The 16,676-nt window shown below is 47.0% G+C and overlaps 1 protein-coding gene across 3 annotated transcripts in view; it reads left to right on the plus strand.

Annotated features, from left to right (window-relative positions):
- LOC141106408 (cobalamin binding intrinsic factor-like) overlaps positions 1-16,676 on the plus strand; it is a 224,118-nt gene that overhangs the window by 154,199 nt on the left and 53,243 nt on the right. For all 3 annotated transcript variants that reach the window (XM_073597175.1, XM_073597174.1, XM_073597173.1), the window contains 2 exons: positions 2,935-3,087; positions 3,875-4,047. In XM_073597175.1, the coding sequence (XP_073453276.1) occupies positions 2,935-3,087; positions 3,875-4,047 (326 nt within the window). The remainder of the gene's footprint in view (positions 1-2,934; positions 3,088-3,874; positions 4,048-16,676) is intronic.

Below are 16,676 nucleotides of genomic sequence, written 5' to 3' on the forward strand. Positions count from 1 at the left end.
ATGGGGCGGTGAGGCAGAAAGGAGTCTGCTCCCCATTTACTGAAAACATCGATGAATTCATGATAAGGTTCAGGCACAGACTGGAATATATTCGGATCAGTGTCCAGACACAACAAAGTAGAGGAAGGGTTGGAGGATTCAGGTAGACAATGCTTTTGACAGTAGGGAGACAGAAACCTTACTTCTTCAGTTACCCAATTGATGCGGGGATTGTGAGCCTGGAGCCAGGGGATGCCCAGGATCAACGGAAACAGTGAGGAAGAGATGACATCAAGGGTCAGAAGTTCCTTATGTTTGAAGAGAGTGGTGGCGGGCAGAGGAAGGGTCTCCTGGGTTACTCCCCCAATCTTTATGCAAGAACCATCGGCCAGGTAAACAGAAAGTCTCTGTGTCTTTTCTTGCATAGGAATGTTTTGTTGGCTGGCAAAGGTGGAATCGATAAAGCAACTGCATGCTCCGGAATCAATGCTAGCGTTGACTGCAATTGTCTTTTCCCGAAGCTGTAATGCGAGTGGAAGAGCAAGGTGGGTTGTATTGGCAGACAAAGTTGAAAGATTGGCAGGAACAAAGGATGGACACTTACGCATCTTGGCAGGGCAGTTGTGCACATAGTGCCCCGTTCCACCAAAGTAGAGGCATAGGTTTAGTTGACGACGGCATGCCCGTTCTTCTGGGGGCAAGGTTGGTCATACCAGCGCTGCATGGGCTCGGAAATGTCAGGAACTGAAATATCAGGATTCAAACAGGTCGGAGTCAAGTAGTGGGAAGCAGGAACTGGGGCTTTCACAGTCATCCATAACGGGCGGCTTTGCTGAGAAGAACGTTCTGATCGGCGTTCTCTGAGTCGGCGATCGATTTGTATAGCCAAGGTGATCAAGGCTTCGAGGGTATCAGGTATGCTAACACGAGCGAGCTCATCCTTCAGTCCTTCAGAGAAGCCCATGCGGAACTGGTGTCTCAAAGCTGCATCGTTCCATTGAGTGTCTGCGCTCCAGCGCCTAAATTCCGTGACATAGTCCTCGACCGCTCTGCAGCCTTGCTGGAACACAAACAAAGCAGACTCAGCCATGGCAGTCCACTGGGGGTCCTCATAAAGCTGGGCCATAGCTTCAAAAAAGGATGACAAGAGAGTGAGTCTGAGCACTGTTCCCCTCAAGTAGTCGGTTAGCCCAGGTCTGGCGTTCTCCTAGTAGTAGGGAGATCACGAATCCCACCTTTGTGGCCTCTAGGGAGAAAGTCCAAGGCTGAAGAGCAAAATAAAGCTGGCAAGCATTGCAGAAGGCCCGGAATTTTGTTCGGTCCCCTGAGAACCTTTCAGGGATGGGGACTCTAGGCTCAGATGGGAGCATCACAACTGAAGAAGAGGAGACAGTCTGTGTAGGTGCAGCAGAGGATGCAGAAGCCACGTTACCGGAACCAGTGAGATTCTGGACCTGTCCTTCCAGCCGGACATAGCCATCTTGTAGAGATTTCACGGCTTGTGTGAGGGCCGCAAGGTGCGTACAAATCTCCTTCATGGGAGAGGTTTCTCCTTCAGGTTCAGTCATGGCTGTTTGATACTGTTAGGTACCTGGTAGTAGAGCCTGACTTGTAGGAGGAGACCTCTCTTACAGCTCTGGTTCAGGAGCCACTGGAGTGGGAACAGTGGTCTTGTGAGCACAGCAGGGTAGGAGTGCCTGTGGAAGTTGTAGCAGCTGGCATCGAAGCAGGATGATGATCCTCCAGGGATGGCTGGAACTGCAGATGACAGCAGGGACAGTAGCAGGTCAGCGACCTGAAGAGCTGATGAATGCAGGAACAGCAGCAACTGGAACTGGAGCAGATAAGCCGGGTAACACAGCAACACACAGAGCTAGGCAACAGGCAACAGAGGAGTCAGATAAGTAGGGTCAAGCAGGTAATCAGGCAGGTAAATGCAGCAGGCTGAAGCAGGGTCAGATAACAGGCAGAGGTTTGGCAGCAGGTAAACAAGCAGGAGGTTTAAGCAAGGTCAAGCAAGCCGAGGTCGGGATTGGGGAGAGCAGGTAGGTCAATCAGAGCCGGGTCGGTACAGATGATCAGAAAACAGAACATGGGTTATTTAGGCACAGAGCTGCAGATCAAACAGCACCGCACAAGTGCAGCTGCAGTTCTTTTAAAAGCCCACTGGCGCCAAACATCGCTAACATGCACGCGCGCACACCTGCCGCACACGCACCCGCAGTGCGCGCACCTGATGCGCATGCCGGCGCACACAAGTATACAGGCACTACTGTTCAATCTGGCCAGGAGCGCTCATGCGCATGCGCGCACGCGCGTACCCCCATCCTGTCCTGGCAAGTCCCTGACATATCCCCTGTATTTGCATGTGCCAACGTCATTGGCACATGCACACTGACACAAACTGAAGCAACAGCGCGTACGTGCCGTTGCTTCAGTGAGTGTGCTGTTACCGCGCACATGTGCGGGAGTGACATCATCCTTTTTTATCTTTTTTTTTTAAAGTGGGTTTACAACCACTTTAATGTTTATTTGTTCACATATAGCAAATGTAAAAAAAATGTACTAAAACAAAAAAGTATACAACAGTATTTTGAAAAGATAAAAATTTAAGAAAATCATTATAGTTTGCATTTCATTTAAAAAACAACTCCACACTCTTTTGGTGAGCTGTCGTGCCTATAACTGAGAGCTAGAGATGGGGGAACAGTGGAAGGGTGTTAACGTCTAATAAACGGCACCCAAAACTGAGGTTTGCGTTGCTCTACTTGGTTCCATAAACAGTGATGGCTTTAGTGCAAATTAAAAATATCACGTGTAAAGTATGACTCTAGTGGGGAAAAGTTTTAGGGCCTCTACAGGATTATTTTTGCTGTCCAAACTGGAAAGATTTTCCTTGTGGGATTGATTATGAGTTTGTTAGAGTGTATGAATAATCACTGATTCTTATTACAGAAAATGAGCGATCTCCAAACGCATCCGTAATAACCACCTGGTACCAGGTGGGTCTTGACCTTCTCGGTCTCTGCACCATGTCCAGCCCTTATGCTATTTCAGCAGCACGCATTGTGGCCAATCACACTACACCAGAGGTGTGTGGTGATGTAGGTGAGTATATGAACTGGACCTATGGTCAGATTTCTGCAATATCAAACACACCCAGTTAATAATATTTAACTAACATCAATGTATTACCTACTGATGACCTCTGCTGTCCACTCGTTACTTACTCCTGACCTAGTCTGTTCTTTTTTCGTTACTTGCTCCTGATCTCTGCTCTTGGTGTGTTGCTAATGTGTAACCTCCTACTTTTTGTACATTACTTACTCCTGACCTCTGGACTCCATGTATTACCTACTGATGACCTCTGCTTTCCATGTGTTACTTCTGATCTCTACTATTCATGCATTACTTACTGATGACCTATACTACCCACATGTTACTTATCCTGACCGCTGACCTCCATGCATTATTTACCACTGATCTCTGCTCTCCTTGTGTTACTTACTGATGATCTCTGCTGTACGTATGTTAAATATGCCTGACCTCTGCTCTCCATGTGCTACACACTTCTGGCTTGACTTCTGCTCTCTCTGTGTGTCACTTATGACTGACCACTGCACGGCTGGTCGGCAAACGGTTAAATGATATGTGAACTCATTTCTAAGGTAATATTCAGAGGGTAAGACAGCATAGTTTTTTATTTAAAATATGCCTAATTCCATTGTTAAAGAAAAATTCTGCAGTTCCAACTATGAAAGTGTACTGGAAGATGACATTACTACAGCAGCAATAAGAGGCTGTTGTCAGCACTGATGGAAAGAGGTGAAAATGTGTTATTTATCTAACGTCAAAGGTTTTCATTATTAGCATAACCAAAGCTTTGCCTTCACAGACACAGCAGCCGTAGTAGCGATGGGGTTGGTTTGTGTGCTTGGCATGGATAATATCCCTGAAAAAACACTTACAGAAGTGAGGACAACTCTGTCTGGACTCCTGCATTATATTTTGGAGCAACAAAAAGATGGACTCATCGGCAATGCTTACAGCACAGGCCTAGCTGGACAGGTATGAACAGTACACTTGTATGTTTAGGATGAGGTGTATATAAGCAGTGGCGTCTCCAGCTTTCATATTTAGGGGGGGCACATGGGGGGACAGGACCAAAAGTAGGGGGGCAACTATAAAATGCAATTTATATACATATATATATATATATATATATATATATATATATATATATCCTGGGGCCCTTTACTACGACCCCACAACGGCCCTTTCACATATTCTGCAGTGAGCTCCCTTCCTACTGTATTGGGGTCCCCCAGGGTGACAGAAAACAAGATATATATGTCACCAGTAGGGATGAGCCGAACACCCCCCTGTTCGGTTCGCACCAGAACATGCGAACAGGAAAAAAGTTCGTTCGAACATGCGAACACCGTTAAAGTCTATGGGACACGAACATGAATAATCAAAAGTGCTAATTTTAAAGGCTTATACGCAAGTTATTGTCATAAAAAGTGTTTGGGGACCTGGGTCCTGCCCCAGGGGACATGGATCAATGCAAAAAAAAGTTTTAAAAACTGACGTTTTTTCAGGAGCAGTGATTTTAATAATGCTTAAAGTTAAACAATAAAAGTGTAATATCCCTTTAAATTTCGTACCTGGGGGGTATCTATAGTATGCCTGTAAAGGGGCGCATGTTTCCTGTGTTTAGAACAGTCTGACAGCAAAATGACATTTTGAAGGAAAAAACTCATTTAAAACTACCCGCGGCTATTGCATTGCCGACAATACACATAGAAGTTCATTGATAAAAACGGCATGGGAATTCCCCAAAGGGGAACCCCGAACCAAAATTAAAAAAAAAATATGACGTGGGAGTCCTCCTAAATTCCATACCAGGCCCTTCAGGTCTGGTATGGATATTAAGGGGAACCCCGGCCAAAATTAAAAAAAAAAAATGATGTGGGGTTCCCCCTAAATTCCATACCAGAAAGGGTCTGGTATGGATTTTAAGGGGAACCCCGCGCCAAAAAAAAAAAAAAAAAACGGCATGGGGTCCCCCCAAAAATCCATACCAGACCCTTATCCGAGCACGCAACCTGGCAGGCCGCAGGAAAAGAGGGGGGGACGAGAGTGCGGCCCCCCCTCCCTCTGGAACCGTACCAGGCCACATGCCCTCAACATTGGGAGGGTGCTTTGGGGTAGCCCCCCAAAACACCTTGTCCCCATGTTGATGAGGACAAGGGCCTCATCCCCACAACCCTGGCCGGTGGTTGTGGGGGTCTGCGGGCGGGGGGCTTATCGGAATCTGGACAAGAGACAGTTTTTGACAATTCCTTTATTTAAATGCTTCTTCTTTCTTCTATCTTCCTTCATCTTCTGGTTCTTCTGGTTCTTCTGGCTCTTCTGGTTCTTCCTCCGGCGTTCTCGTCCAGCATCTCCTGCGCGGCGTCTTCTATCTTCTTCTCCTCGGGCCGCTCCGCACCCATGGCATGGGGGGGAGGCTCCCGCTCTTCTATTCTTCTTTTCTTCTCTTCTTCTCTTCTTCATTTTCTTCTCCGGGCCGCTCCGCAATCCATGCTGGCATGGAGGGAGGCTCCCGCTGTGTGACGGCGCTCCTCGTCTGACAGTTCTTAAATAACGGGGGGCGGGGCCACCCGGTGACCCCGCCTCCCTCTGACGCACGGTGACTTGACGGGACTTCCCTGTGACGTCACGGGGAATGCCACAGGGAAGTCCCGTCAAGTCACCGTGCGTCAGAGGGGGGCGGGGTCACCGGGTGGCCCCGCTCCCCGTTATTTAAGAACTGTCAGACGAGGAGCGCCGTCACACAGCGGGAGCCTCCCTCCATGCCAGCATGGATTGCGGAGTGGCCCGGAGAAGAAAATGAAGAAGAGAAGAAGAGAAGAAAAGAAGAAGAGAAGAGCGGGAGCCTCCCCACCATGCCATGGGTGCGGAGCGGCCCGAGGAGAAGAAGATAGAAGACGCCGCGGAGGAGATGCTGGACGAGAACGCCGGAGGAAGAACCAGAAGAGCCAGAAGAACCAGAAGAACCAGAAGATGAAGGAAGATAGAAGAAAGAAGAAGCATTTAAATAAAGGAATTGTCAAAAACTGTCTCTTGTCATTTTTAACATTTTTGACACTTTTTTCGTGAAATGGTAGGGGTACTTATGTACCCCCTTACCATTTCACACAGGGGGGGGCGGGATCTGGGGGTCACCTTGTTAAAGGGGGCTTCCAGATTCCGATAAGCCCCCCGCCCGCAGACCCCCACAACCACCGGCCAGGGTTGTGGGGATGAGGCCCTTGTCCTCATCAACATGGGGACAAGGTGTTTTGGGGGGCTACCCCAAAGCACCCTCCCAATGTTGAGGGCATGTGGCCTGGTACGGTTCAGGAGGGAGGGGGGGCCGCACTCTCGTCCCCCCCTCTTTTCCTGCGGCCTGCCAGGTTGCGTGCTCGGATAAGGGTCTGGTATGGATTTTTGGGGGGACCCCACGCCGTTTTTTTTTTTTTTTTTGGCGCGGGGTTCCCCTTAAAATCCATACCAGACCTGAAGGGTCTGGTATGGAATTTAGGGGGAACCCCACGTCATTTTTTTTTTTAAATTTTGGCCGGGGTTCCCCTTAATATCCATACCAGACCTGAAGGGCCTGGTATGGAATTTAGGGGGACTCCCACGTCATTTTTTTTTTTTAATTTTGGTTCGGGGTTCCCCTTTGGGGAATTCCCATGCCGTTTTTATCAATGAACTTCTATGTGTATTGTCGGCAATGCAATAGCCGCGGGTAGTTTTAAATTAGTTTTTTCCTTCAAAATGTCATTTTGCTGTCAGACTGTTCTAAACACAGGAAACATGCGCCCCTTTACAGACACACTATAGACACCCCCCAGGTACGAAATTTAAAGGGATATTACACTTTTATTGATTGACTTTAAGCATTATTAAAATCACTGCTCCTGAAAAAACGGCCGTTTTTAAAACTTTTTTTTGCATTGATCCATGTCCCCTGGGACAGGACCCAGGTCCCCAAACACTTTTTATGACAATAACTTGCATATTAGCCTTTAAAATTAGCACTTTTGATTTCTCCCATAGACTTTTAAAGGGTGTTCCGCGGCATTCGAATTTGCCGCGAACACCCCAAATTGTTCGCTGTTCGGTGAACTTGCGAACAGCCAATGTTCGAGTCGAATCCCTAGTCACCAGCATACCAAGAAAATATAAGGGTCCAAATCAGTGGGAGAACTATCAGGGTTGCAAAGGTTGTCTTGCCACCGGGCCCTGGTGTTCTGCCACTGTTGGGTTCCCCAGCCTCCTCTAGCTGTCCTGCCCCTGCTATTGACTGCTCTGGTCTGGCATATCTTGGAATTTACAGGCTGGTTCTCCTGTCCTAAGGATGGGAGAAATCAGTCTGTTTTCTCAGTAACTGAGAGTCCTGGTGGAGTCCTTCCTGCAACTCGCTCTTCTCCCTGCCAATGAGGATGCAGGAGAAAGAGCAGATCGGGTGGCCATGGTTGTGTGAGCGCTCGCATTATGCAGTGTCAGCAAGCAGAGGGAGGGGGGAGGAATCACCCGCAGGAGCTGACTGGGGACTCTCTCCCTCTTAGACATTGATTTTTAGTAAAAAAAAAAAAATTCTTTTTTTTTAATTGGGGGGGGGGGGGGGGCACATGGTGGGGCACAGCATAATGTTGGGGGGGGGTTCAGGGACCCCTCTGCCCCCCCCCAGGGACACCATTGTATATAAGTGTATAAAAAAAAAAAACTAAAACAAAAAGTTAATATATTGCAGCTCACCAGTTCTCAGATGTGCTGGCTGCTTTGGTTTTCCCTTTTTCAGGTTTTTTTATTATTTTATCTGGTGATCCTGACAGTAACATACTGCTTGGCTCAGGGTGACAAAACTCACGCATTATACTGTATTCATGTAGGAGCTGTGTTGTCATCCAAAGACAGGACTACAGAACACGTCCCCTTGCCCTCGTCTCCATAACATTGAGGAGACGTATTTTGGTAGTCCACACCAAACTGGGCAGGGCTGATAACACTGCTTGAGATAACACTACAGACAGCACCGGAAGTTAATTTCTCACTAAACTTCTGGAAGGATCAACAGGTATGTTCTTTCTCAAAAAGATATATGCAGACCTTAAAGTGATACTAAACACACACTGTTTAACCACTTCAGTCCCGGAAGGATTTACCCACTTCCATCCTGACCAAGCCATTTTTTGCGATACAGCACTGCGTCGCTTTGACTGACAATTGCTGTTCCCAAACAAAATTCATGTCCTTTTTTTCTCACAAATAGAGCTTTCTTTTGGTGGTATTTGATCACCACTGCGGTTTTTATTTTTTGCGCTATAAACAAAAAAAGAGCGACAATTTCGGGGTTTATTTTCGGGGTTTATGAAACACCTTCTTCACCAGTGCTCAATACACTTTAACCACTTCAGCCCTGGAAGGATTTACCCCTTAATGACCAGGCCATTTTTTGCGATACGGCACTGGGTCGGTTTAACTGACAATTGCGCAGTCGTGCGACGTTGTATCCAAACAAAATTTACATCTTTTTTTTTCCCACAAATAGAGCTTTTGTTGGTGGTATTTGATCACCTCTGCGGTTTTTATTTTTTGCGCTATAAACAAAAAAAGAGCGACAATTTTGAAAAAAAAAAGTAAAAAAACACATTTTATTCATCAGTTTAGGCCGATATGTATTCTGCTACATATTTGTGGTAAAAAAATCCCAATAAGCTTATATTGATTGGTGTGCGCAAAAGTTATCGCGTCTGCAAATTAGGGGCTAGATTTATGGCATTTTTATTTTATTTTTATTTTTTACTAGTAATGGCGGTGATCAGTGATTTTTTAGCGGGACTGCGACATTACGGCAGACAGATCGGACACCTAACTGACATTTTTGACACTTTTTTGGGAACCAGTGACATTATTACAGTAATCAGCGCTAAAAATATGCACTGTTATTGTACTAATGACACTGGCAGGGAAGGGTTTAACATCAGGTGCGATCAAGGGGCTACATGTGTTCCCTGCAGGTGTTTTCTAACTGTAGGAGGGACTGTGTGATTGGGGAAACACACAGATCCATCTTCCTGCTTAGCACAAAGACAGGATCTATGTGATCTCCCCTGTCAGAACGAGCAGATCCCTGTTCTATCACTGCAGGGAAGGATCGCAGGTGGCCAGCAGACATTGAGTCCGCCGGACCCACTGATTGGCTCCCCTGCTGGCCAAAGGGAGCGCACGCGTGCCCACAAGAGCGAGTTGCTGAGCTGACGTACACCTATGGCCAGGGCTGGACTGGGACACAAATGTGGCCCTGGAATTCAACCAGACCGGCCCACTTTAATTTTGAGTGTCCCTATCAGCACCCCCTTACATCAGAGTGTCCCCATCAGCACCCCCTTACATCAAAGTCTCCCCATCAGCACCCCCCTACATCAAAGTGTCCCCATCAGCACCCACTTACATCATAGTGTCCCCCCCCTCTCCCATGTGTACTCACAGTTCTGAAGGCAGCTTCTCGTTCCTCTCTCCAGTCATGTGATAAGTGACAAGTGATAAGGGGAGAGAGGAAGGGAAATCTGCCGGCTGTCTATCTCCCTCTGCAGACTGGAGGGAGCAGAAAGCCTAATCATCTCTCCAGCAAGTGTAGGCAGCTGCTCCTTGGTGACAGGAGTAAAAATCACGATCACTCACTGTCAGTGAGGAGCGGCTCCAGGACTGTGCCTGACTGGCCCACTGAGCCATCGGCCCACCGGGAAACTCCCGCTAGTCCCAATGGCCAGTACATGCCTGCCTATGGCGATTTGCAGGATCGTGCTACCTTGCCGCAGTATAATGACGGTGGCTGGTCGGCAAGCAGTTCATTTACATTGTCTCTTCTGTTTCTGTATGTGGATGATGGCACTGTAAATATTTTAATAAAAAAAAAAAAAAAATCTAAGTACCTTTTTCCTATGTGATACAGTTAGGGTGACCACATTTCCAAACTGCCATTCAGGGACAATTTTGCCAAGGACCGGGGGGGGGGGGTTGTGTTGAATGTAGTTTCGGGGTTGGCGGGATTTCGGCGGCGAGTGATTTGTCGGGTGAATGGCTGGTTTTAGCACTTATATCATCCCAATATCCTGCTTGAAATGTATTTCTATTATTACATTGTAATAATACACTCCCCTCCCTTAGTATAGACCCCCCTCCCTCAGTACGGACCCCCCTCTACTAACTGTAGACCCCCTCCCTCAGTCCGGCCCCCTCTTCACTAAGTATAGGCCCCCTCCCTCAGTACAGAACCCCCCCACTAACTATAGGCCCCCTCCCTCAGTACGGACCCCCTCCCTCAGTATGGACCCCCCTCTCCACTAAGTATAGGCCCCCTTCCTCAGTACGGACCCCCTCACTAACTATAGACCCCCACCCTCAGTACAGACCCCCCTCTCCACTAAGTATAGGCCCCCTCCCTTAGTACAGACCCCTCCACTAACTATAGACTCCCTCCCTCTGTACGGACCCCCCTCCACTAACTATAGGCCCCCTCCCTCTGTACGGACCCCCATTAAATATAGACCCCCTCCCTCAGTACGGTCCCCCTCTCCACTAAGTATAGGCCCCCTCCCTCAGTACAGACCCCCCCACTAACTATAGGCCCCCTCCCTCAGTACCGACCCCCCTCCACTAATTATAGGCCCCCTCCCTTAGTACGGACCCCCCTCTCCACTAAGTATAGGCCCCCTCCCTCAGTACGGACCCCCCTCCACTAACTATAGGCCCCCTCCCTCAGTATGGACCCCCCCACTAACTATAGACCCCCTCCCTCAGTACGAACCCCCCTCTCCACTAAGTATATACCCCCTCAGTAAAGACCCCCCTCCATCAAGTATAGATTCCCCACCTCAGTACAGACTTCCCCCCCGCTCAGTATAGACCCACCCCCACTAAATACAGACCCCTTCTCCATCAGTATAGACCCCCCTAAGTACAGACCCCCCCCACTAAGTAGAGAAGCCCCCACAGTACAGACCCCCTCTTACACTTGTGCTAGTGGAAAGGTGGGTGTCAGAAACGTGCTGGGGGGGCACTTTTTACCCTTTTCCTGATCACTGTCCCTCTTCTGTCTATCTACATACACAAAATATAAGCTTAGAACAGACCTCAGATCAGCGCCAGGAATGTATAGCGATGTCCCTCTTCCCTCTTTGTGTACTTGTAAATAGCCGAGGAGGGGGAGGCGGCTTCGGTCTGCTCTGCGGTACAGGGCAGGGAGACATCCAGCAGAGCTGCGGAGGTGGTAACAGCTGATTCGTGTCTTTGGGGCTGCCCCTGCTGACAGCCTCGACGGGCATTGTGGAGAGCGTTAGGCGCGGAGGAGGAGAAAGTTAACTTCTCCTCCGTTTTGCATGCTGGGCAGGGTCGCGCTGTGAGGTCACTGGTTGCTAGCCGCCAGGCGGCTATAGCAACCAGTGAGCAGAGTATCAGGTGGAGCTGGAGGCAGAGCGAGCACCAGCGCTATAGCGGGGTTTGCTTGCTCTGTCAATTCCATTCCGGGACACTGTATTGTCCCGGAATGAAGGTGCCCGGGACCCGGGACAGACCTGCCAATTGCGGGAATGTCCCGGGCAATCCGGGACATGTGGGCACCCTAGATACAGTATACAGCTGTCACATGACCCAGATCTTTCCCAGCCTGCCCACAGGGAAACATAAGCAGGAGGAGCTTCTAGTCCTCTGCTGCTGGTCACATGTTCAAAATAAAAAACTGCCTTTGGAATACAGAGTAAAAATAAATTATTTCAATAAACTGTTTTAAGTTGTCATACGCATATACTGTACATTTAGAATCAAATTTTTTTTTTTTTTTTTTTTGGCAATAACATGGTGTGGGCGAATTTCTGCCAGTCACAGGCTGTGTCACGCCCCTCCAGCCTGTGTCTAAGAATAACATCACAATGGAGATATTTGCCAGCACACCATGGATCAACAAGGTAGCGTCCAAACAGATTGTTTATTGCATGATCACATCACAGAACAGTGCAACGTTTCCGCGTCATGCAGGACCCCTTCATCACATGCCTGACGAAGGGGTCCTGTGTGACTCCGAAACGTTGCACTCTTCTGTGATGTGATCATGCAATAAACAATCCGTTTGGACGCTACCTTGTTGATCCATGGTGTGCTGGAAAATATCTCCATTGTGACTTTCTGAACCAGTTTCCAGCTGGTTGTTACTGCAGCACCCAAACTTTTGAGAGCTTATACAGGAACGTGTGCGATGGGAACATGGAGTATTAAGAATAACATCAATCTACATGTAATATTCTGCCCCCATTGTGTTTAGCTGGTTAGTGGGCATGGATGAGGAGGGAGGGAGTGGACTGTCATTTACCACCGTGTATACACCCACATGTGTAACTCTATAGTCGCATGGGCTGCTCAGATGTAATAGGAAGGAAATGTTTAGGGTAGAAAATACACTGAAAACTGAGCATGTGCAGAGCTGCCACCACAGCTGCAAAATCCCTAGCTAAATTGCAGACTTGGACAGAAGGGGGGGATAGAGAAGCAGGATCAACCAGGTTTTTGCAGAATATAGAAAACGAATACCATACTGACTAAGTGGGTATGAACAGCATGTATACAGCATTTATTGGTTGATAGTTTTTAATTAGAGATGGGCCGAACACCCCCTGGTTTGGTTCACACCAGAAATCTCGAACATCGCAAAAGTTTGGATACGAACCGCGAACCCTTTTAATCGGTTCAATACAGGGCATTTTCACCCCCTTCCTTCCCAGACCAATTTTTAGTTTTCAGCGCTGTCGCACTTTAAACGACAATTGCGCGGTCGTGCGATGCTGTACCCAAACAAAATTGACGTCCTTTTTTCCCCACAAATAGTGCTTTCTTTTGGTGGTATTTGATCACCTCTGCAGTTTTTATTTTTTGCACTTTAAACAAAAGAAGAGCGACAATTTTGAAAAAAACACAATATTTTATACTTTTTGCTATAATAAATATCCCAATTTAAAAAAAAAAAAAATAATTTTTTCCTAAATTTCGGCCGATACGTATTCTTCTACATATGTTTGGTAAAAAAAAACACAATAAGCGTACATTGATTGGTTTGCGCAAAAGTTATAGCGTCTACAAAATACGGGATAGATTTATGTCATTTTTAAAAAATTGTTATTTATTTTTTAACTAGTAATGGCGGTTATCTGCGATTTTTTTTTGTGACTGCGACATTATGGCGGACACATCGGACACTTTTGACACATTTTTGGGACCATTCACATTTATACAGCGATCAATGCTATAAAATTGCATTGATAACTGTGTAAATGTGACAGGCAGGGAAGGGGTTAACCACTAGGGGGAGACAAGGGGTTAATTATGTTTCCTAGGGAATGATTCTAACTGTAGGGGGAGGGGACATACAAGGGGAGGAGACCGATCAGTGTTCCTCTGTACTGGGAACACAGATCGGTCTCCTCTCAACTGACAGGACGTGGATCTGTGTTTTTACACACACAGATCCACGGTCCTGCCCAGTTAACGGGCAATTGCGGGTGCCCGGCAGACATGGCGGCCGCCGGGCACACGCACCGGGTCCGGAGCGACGCGGCAGGCGCGCGTACCCCCGAGACGGCCGGGAAGCCCAGGACGTCATATGATGGGAGATCCCATCTGAGGCCGTCATATGACTATGGCTGGGTAATGAAGTGGTTAAAGTCTGTGGGACCCAAACTTGAAAAATCATTAAGTTCTCATTTTGAAGGTTTATATGCAAGTTATTGGCCACAAAAAGGGTTTGGGGGCCAGGTACTGCCCTGGGGGCCATGTACCAATGCAAAAAATGTTTTTTAAAAAGATTTTTAATATAATCAGTTAAATCCGATGTATACGAACATGTGTGCTTATTATTATTTTGTTTCCTACTGTTTTTGTTTAATTATATTAATTTATCTGTCCTTTTTACTCTTGTAACGTTGACAAAAATGTAATAAAAACTTTAATGATAAAAAAAGATTCTTTTTAAAGGAGCAGTGATTTAAATGATGCTTAAAGTGAAACAATAAAAATGAAAAATTCCTTTAAATATAGTGCCTGCGGGTCCCCTTAGTCTGCCTGTAAACTGACGCATCTGTACCATGTATAGCACCTGCTTCAGCAAAACTGACATTTATTAAAAAAAAATGACATTTAAATAGATTTTCCCTGCCAGCTTTCTTTACTTATTAAACAACGGCTCGGGGAGCCAGTATGAATTATGAGGCCGCAATTTAGTGCACTCAGAACAAGATTACAGATTTTTTGGATACTATCTGGTGTCTATTTGGCAGACTTTGGATGGAAATAACAAAGTTTTGCACCACAGTGAGCAAGACTTCTGTGAAGGAGCCAAATTATATTACACAAGACTAACAATTTGTTTTAGATAAATGTCTCTCGCAGATTTTGGATAGAAGTATAACAGGTGCGGAAAAATTGGGCTTTGGGTGCCTTCACACCATAACCCTATAGAGGTACTCTTTGTTAAAAGCAAGAATTTGCCTTGCTGTAAAAATGTAAATTTAATGCCCCCGTCAAAAAATTTGGCTTTGGGTGTTGGTGGTGCCTTCACACTCTAAACCTATAGAGGTACTATTGATGATAGCAAGAATTGTCCTTGCTGTAAAAAATTGAAATTTGATGCACCTGTCAAACAGGTGCAGAAAAATAGTTTTTTGGGTGTTTATTGTGCCCATAAAACCTATACCAAAAAATGACTTCAAGATAAAATCAACACAGCCCTGGGCACAGAGGACAAATTTTTTTTGAAATGCATCACTTAGGCAACTCCCTTCTCCACCGCTTCTCCTTTGACCAACAGAAGTCTCAAAACTGTGAGGGCAGGATGAGTTCCGAGACTTTCCCCTTGTAACGTGGTCAAGGAGGGTTGCCAACCAATGACGAGCCTTCTCCTTGATGCCACAAATGCTCAGGTCCTTTCTCAGGCTTTGAAGAATAAGGGAGCCAATGTACCGCAATTTTGCGGAGTCATCTGGGTCACTGATGATTACAGCATCTGGAACTGCCTCCTCCCAGCCACATACTACTCCCAAGGTTTCTGGGGATTGAAAATTTTTTATTTATTTATTTATTTATTTCAGGTACTTATATAGCGCCGTCAATTTACGCAGCGCTTTACATATACATTGTACATTCACATCAGTCCCTACCCTCAAGGAGCTTACAATCTAAGGTCCCTAACTCACATTCATACATACTAGGGACAATTTAGACAGGATCCAATTAACCTACCGGCATGTCTTTGGAGTGTGGGAGGAAACCGGAGTACCCGGAGGAAACCCACGCAGGCACAGGGAGAACATGCAAACTCCAAGCAGGTAGTGTCGTGGTTGGGATTTGAACCAGTGACCCTTCTTACTGCTAGGCGAAAGTGCTACCACTACACCACTGTGCCACCCAATCATCCCTTAAGGTTTGATGTATGTCTTGCTCTGCTTCAATGCCTCCAAAACTGACAGAATTCTCCTCTTCTCTCTCCTCTTGTGTGTTCTGTAGCGTCACAAGAATGGTGTCTGCATAAAGTGGGCCTTGAGAATAAAGGAAGCCCTCCTCTTCCTCCTGCTGCTCTGCCTCAACTGCCCTGTCCATAATGCCACAGAGAGTATGCTCCAGCAGGAACACAAAAGCTATTTTGTCACTGATGCCTGCATTGTTAAGGCTCACCATCCTTGTCGCTTCCTCAGAAGGTGACAGTAAAGTGCATGCATCTTTTATCAGCAGCCATTGGTATGGGGAAAAAAAGCTGAGCCTCCCTGAGCCTGTCCTTGTGCATACTCACGCAGGTACTTGTTGACAGCCCTCTGCTGCATGTACAGTTGCGGCAGCATTGCCAAAGTTGAGCTCCGCTAGGTGGGCATGTCACAAATCAGGCGGTTTACGGGCAGATGGAGTTCCCACTGAATTTAATCCAACCGGACACTGATTGTGTATGACTGTCTGAAATGGCTACAGACTCTTCTGGCCTGCCTTAGAAGATCTTGCAACCCTGGGTACCTGTTTAAGAAACACTGCACCACCAAATTGAGGACATGTGCCAGACATGGTACATGTGTCAAATTTCCTGTCAAAGGGCGGACAGAAGGTTAGTGCCATTATTGCACACCACCATTCCTGGCTCAAACTGCCATGGCGTGAACCACCTCTTGGCCTGCCCCTGCAGAGCTGAAAGAATCTCTGCTCTGGTGTGGCTCCTGTCCCCTAGGCAAACCAGCTGAAGAACTGCATGGCAACGTTTAGCCTGACTTATTGAATAGCCCCTTAAATGCTTAGGGGAAATTTAGGGGGTTTGGTGATTCATGGGACAATTCGGTAGAGAAATGCATGGAGGAGGAGGAGAAGGAGGAAGGGATGAAGCTGACAGATCTTGCATCATCACCACCAGCTGTATGGAGACATGGCGGCAAAACAAGCTCCAGCACTAAGCCCTGTCCTGCATCCTTCCTAGTTGAAAGCAGACTTACCCAGTGTGCTGTGAAGAAAATATATCGTCCCTGACCATGCTTGCTGGACCACGTTTCAGCAGCAATGTGGACCTTTCTGCTGACTGCCTTGCCCAACAATGCCACAACATTGCCTTCCCCGTGATGGTA

The sequence above is a fragment of the Aquarana catesbeiana genome, linkage group LG08, assembly GCF_042186555.1.
Source record: "Aquarana catesbeiana isolate 2022-GZ linkage group LG08, ASM4218655v1, whole genome shotgun sequence".
Lineage (NCBI taxonomy): Eukaryota > Metazoa > Chordata > Amphibia > Anura > Ranidae > Aquarana > Aquarana catesbeiana.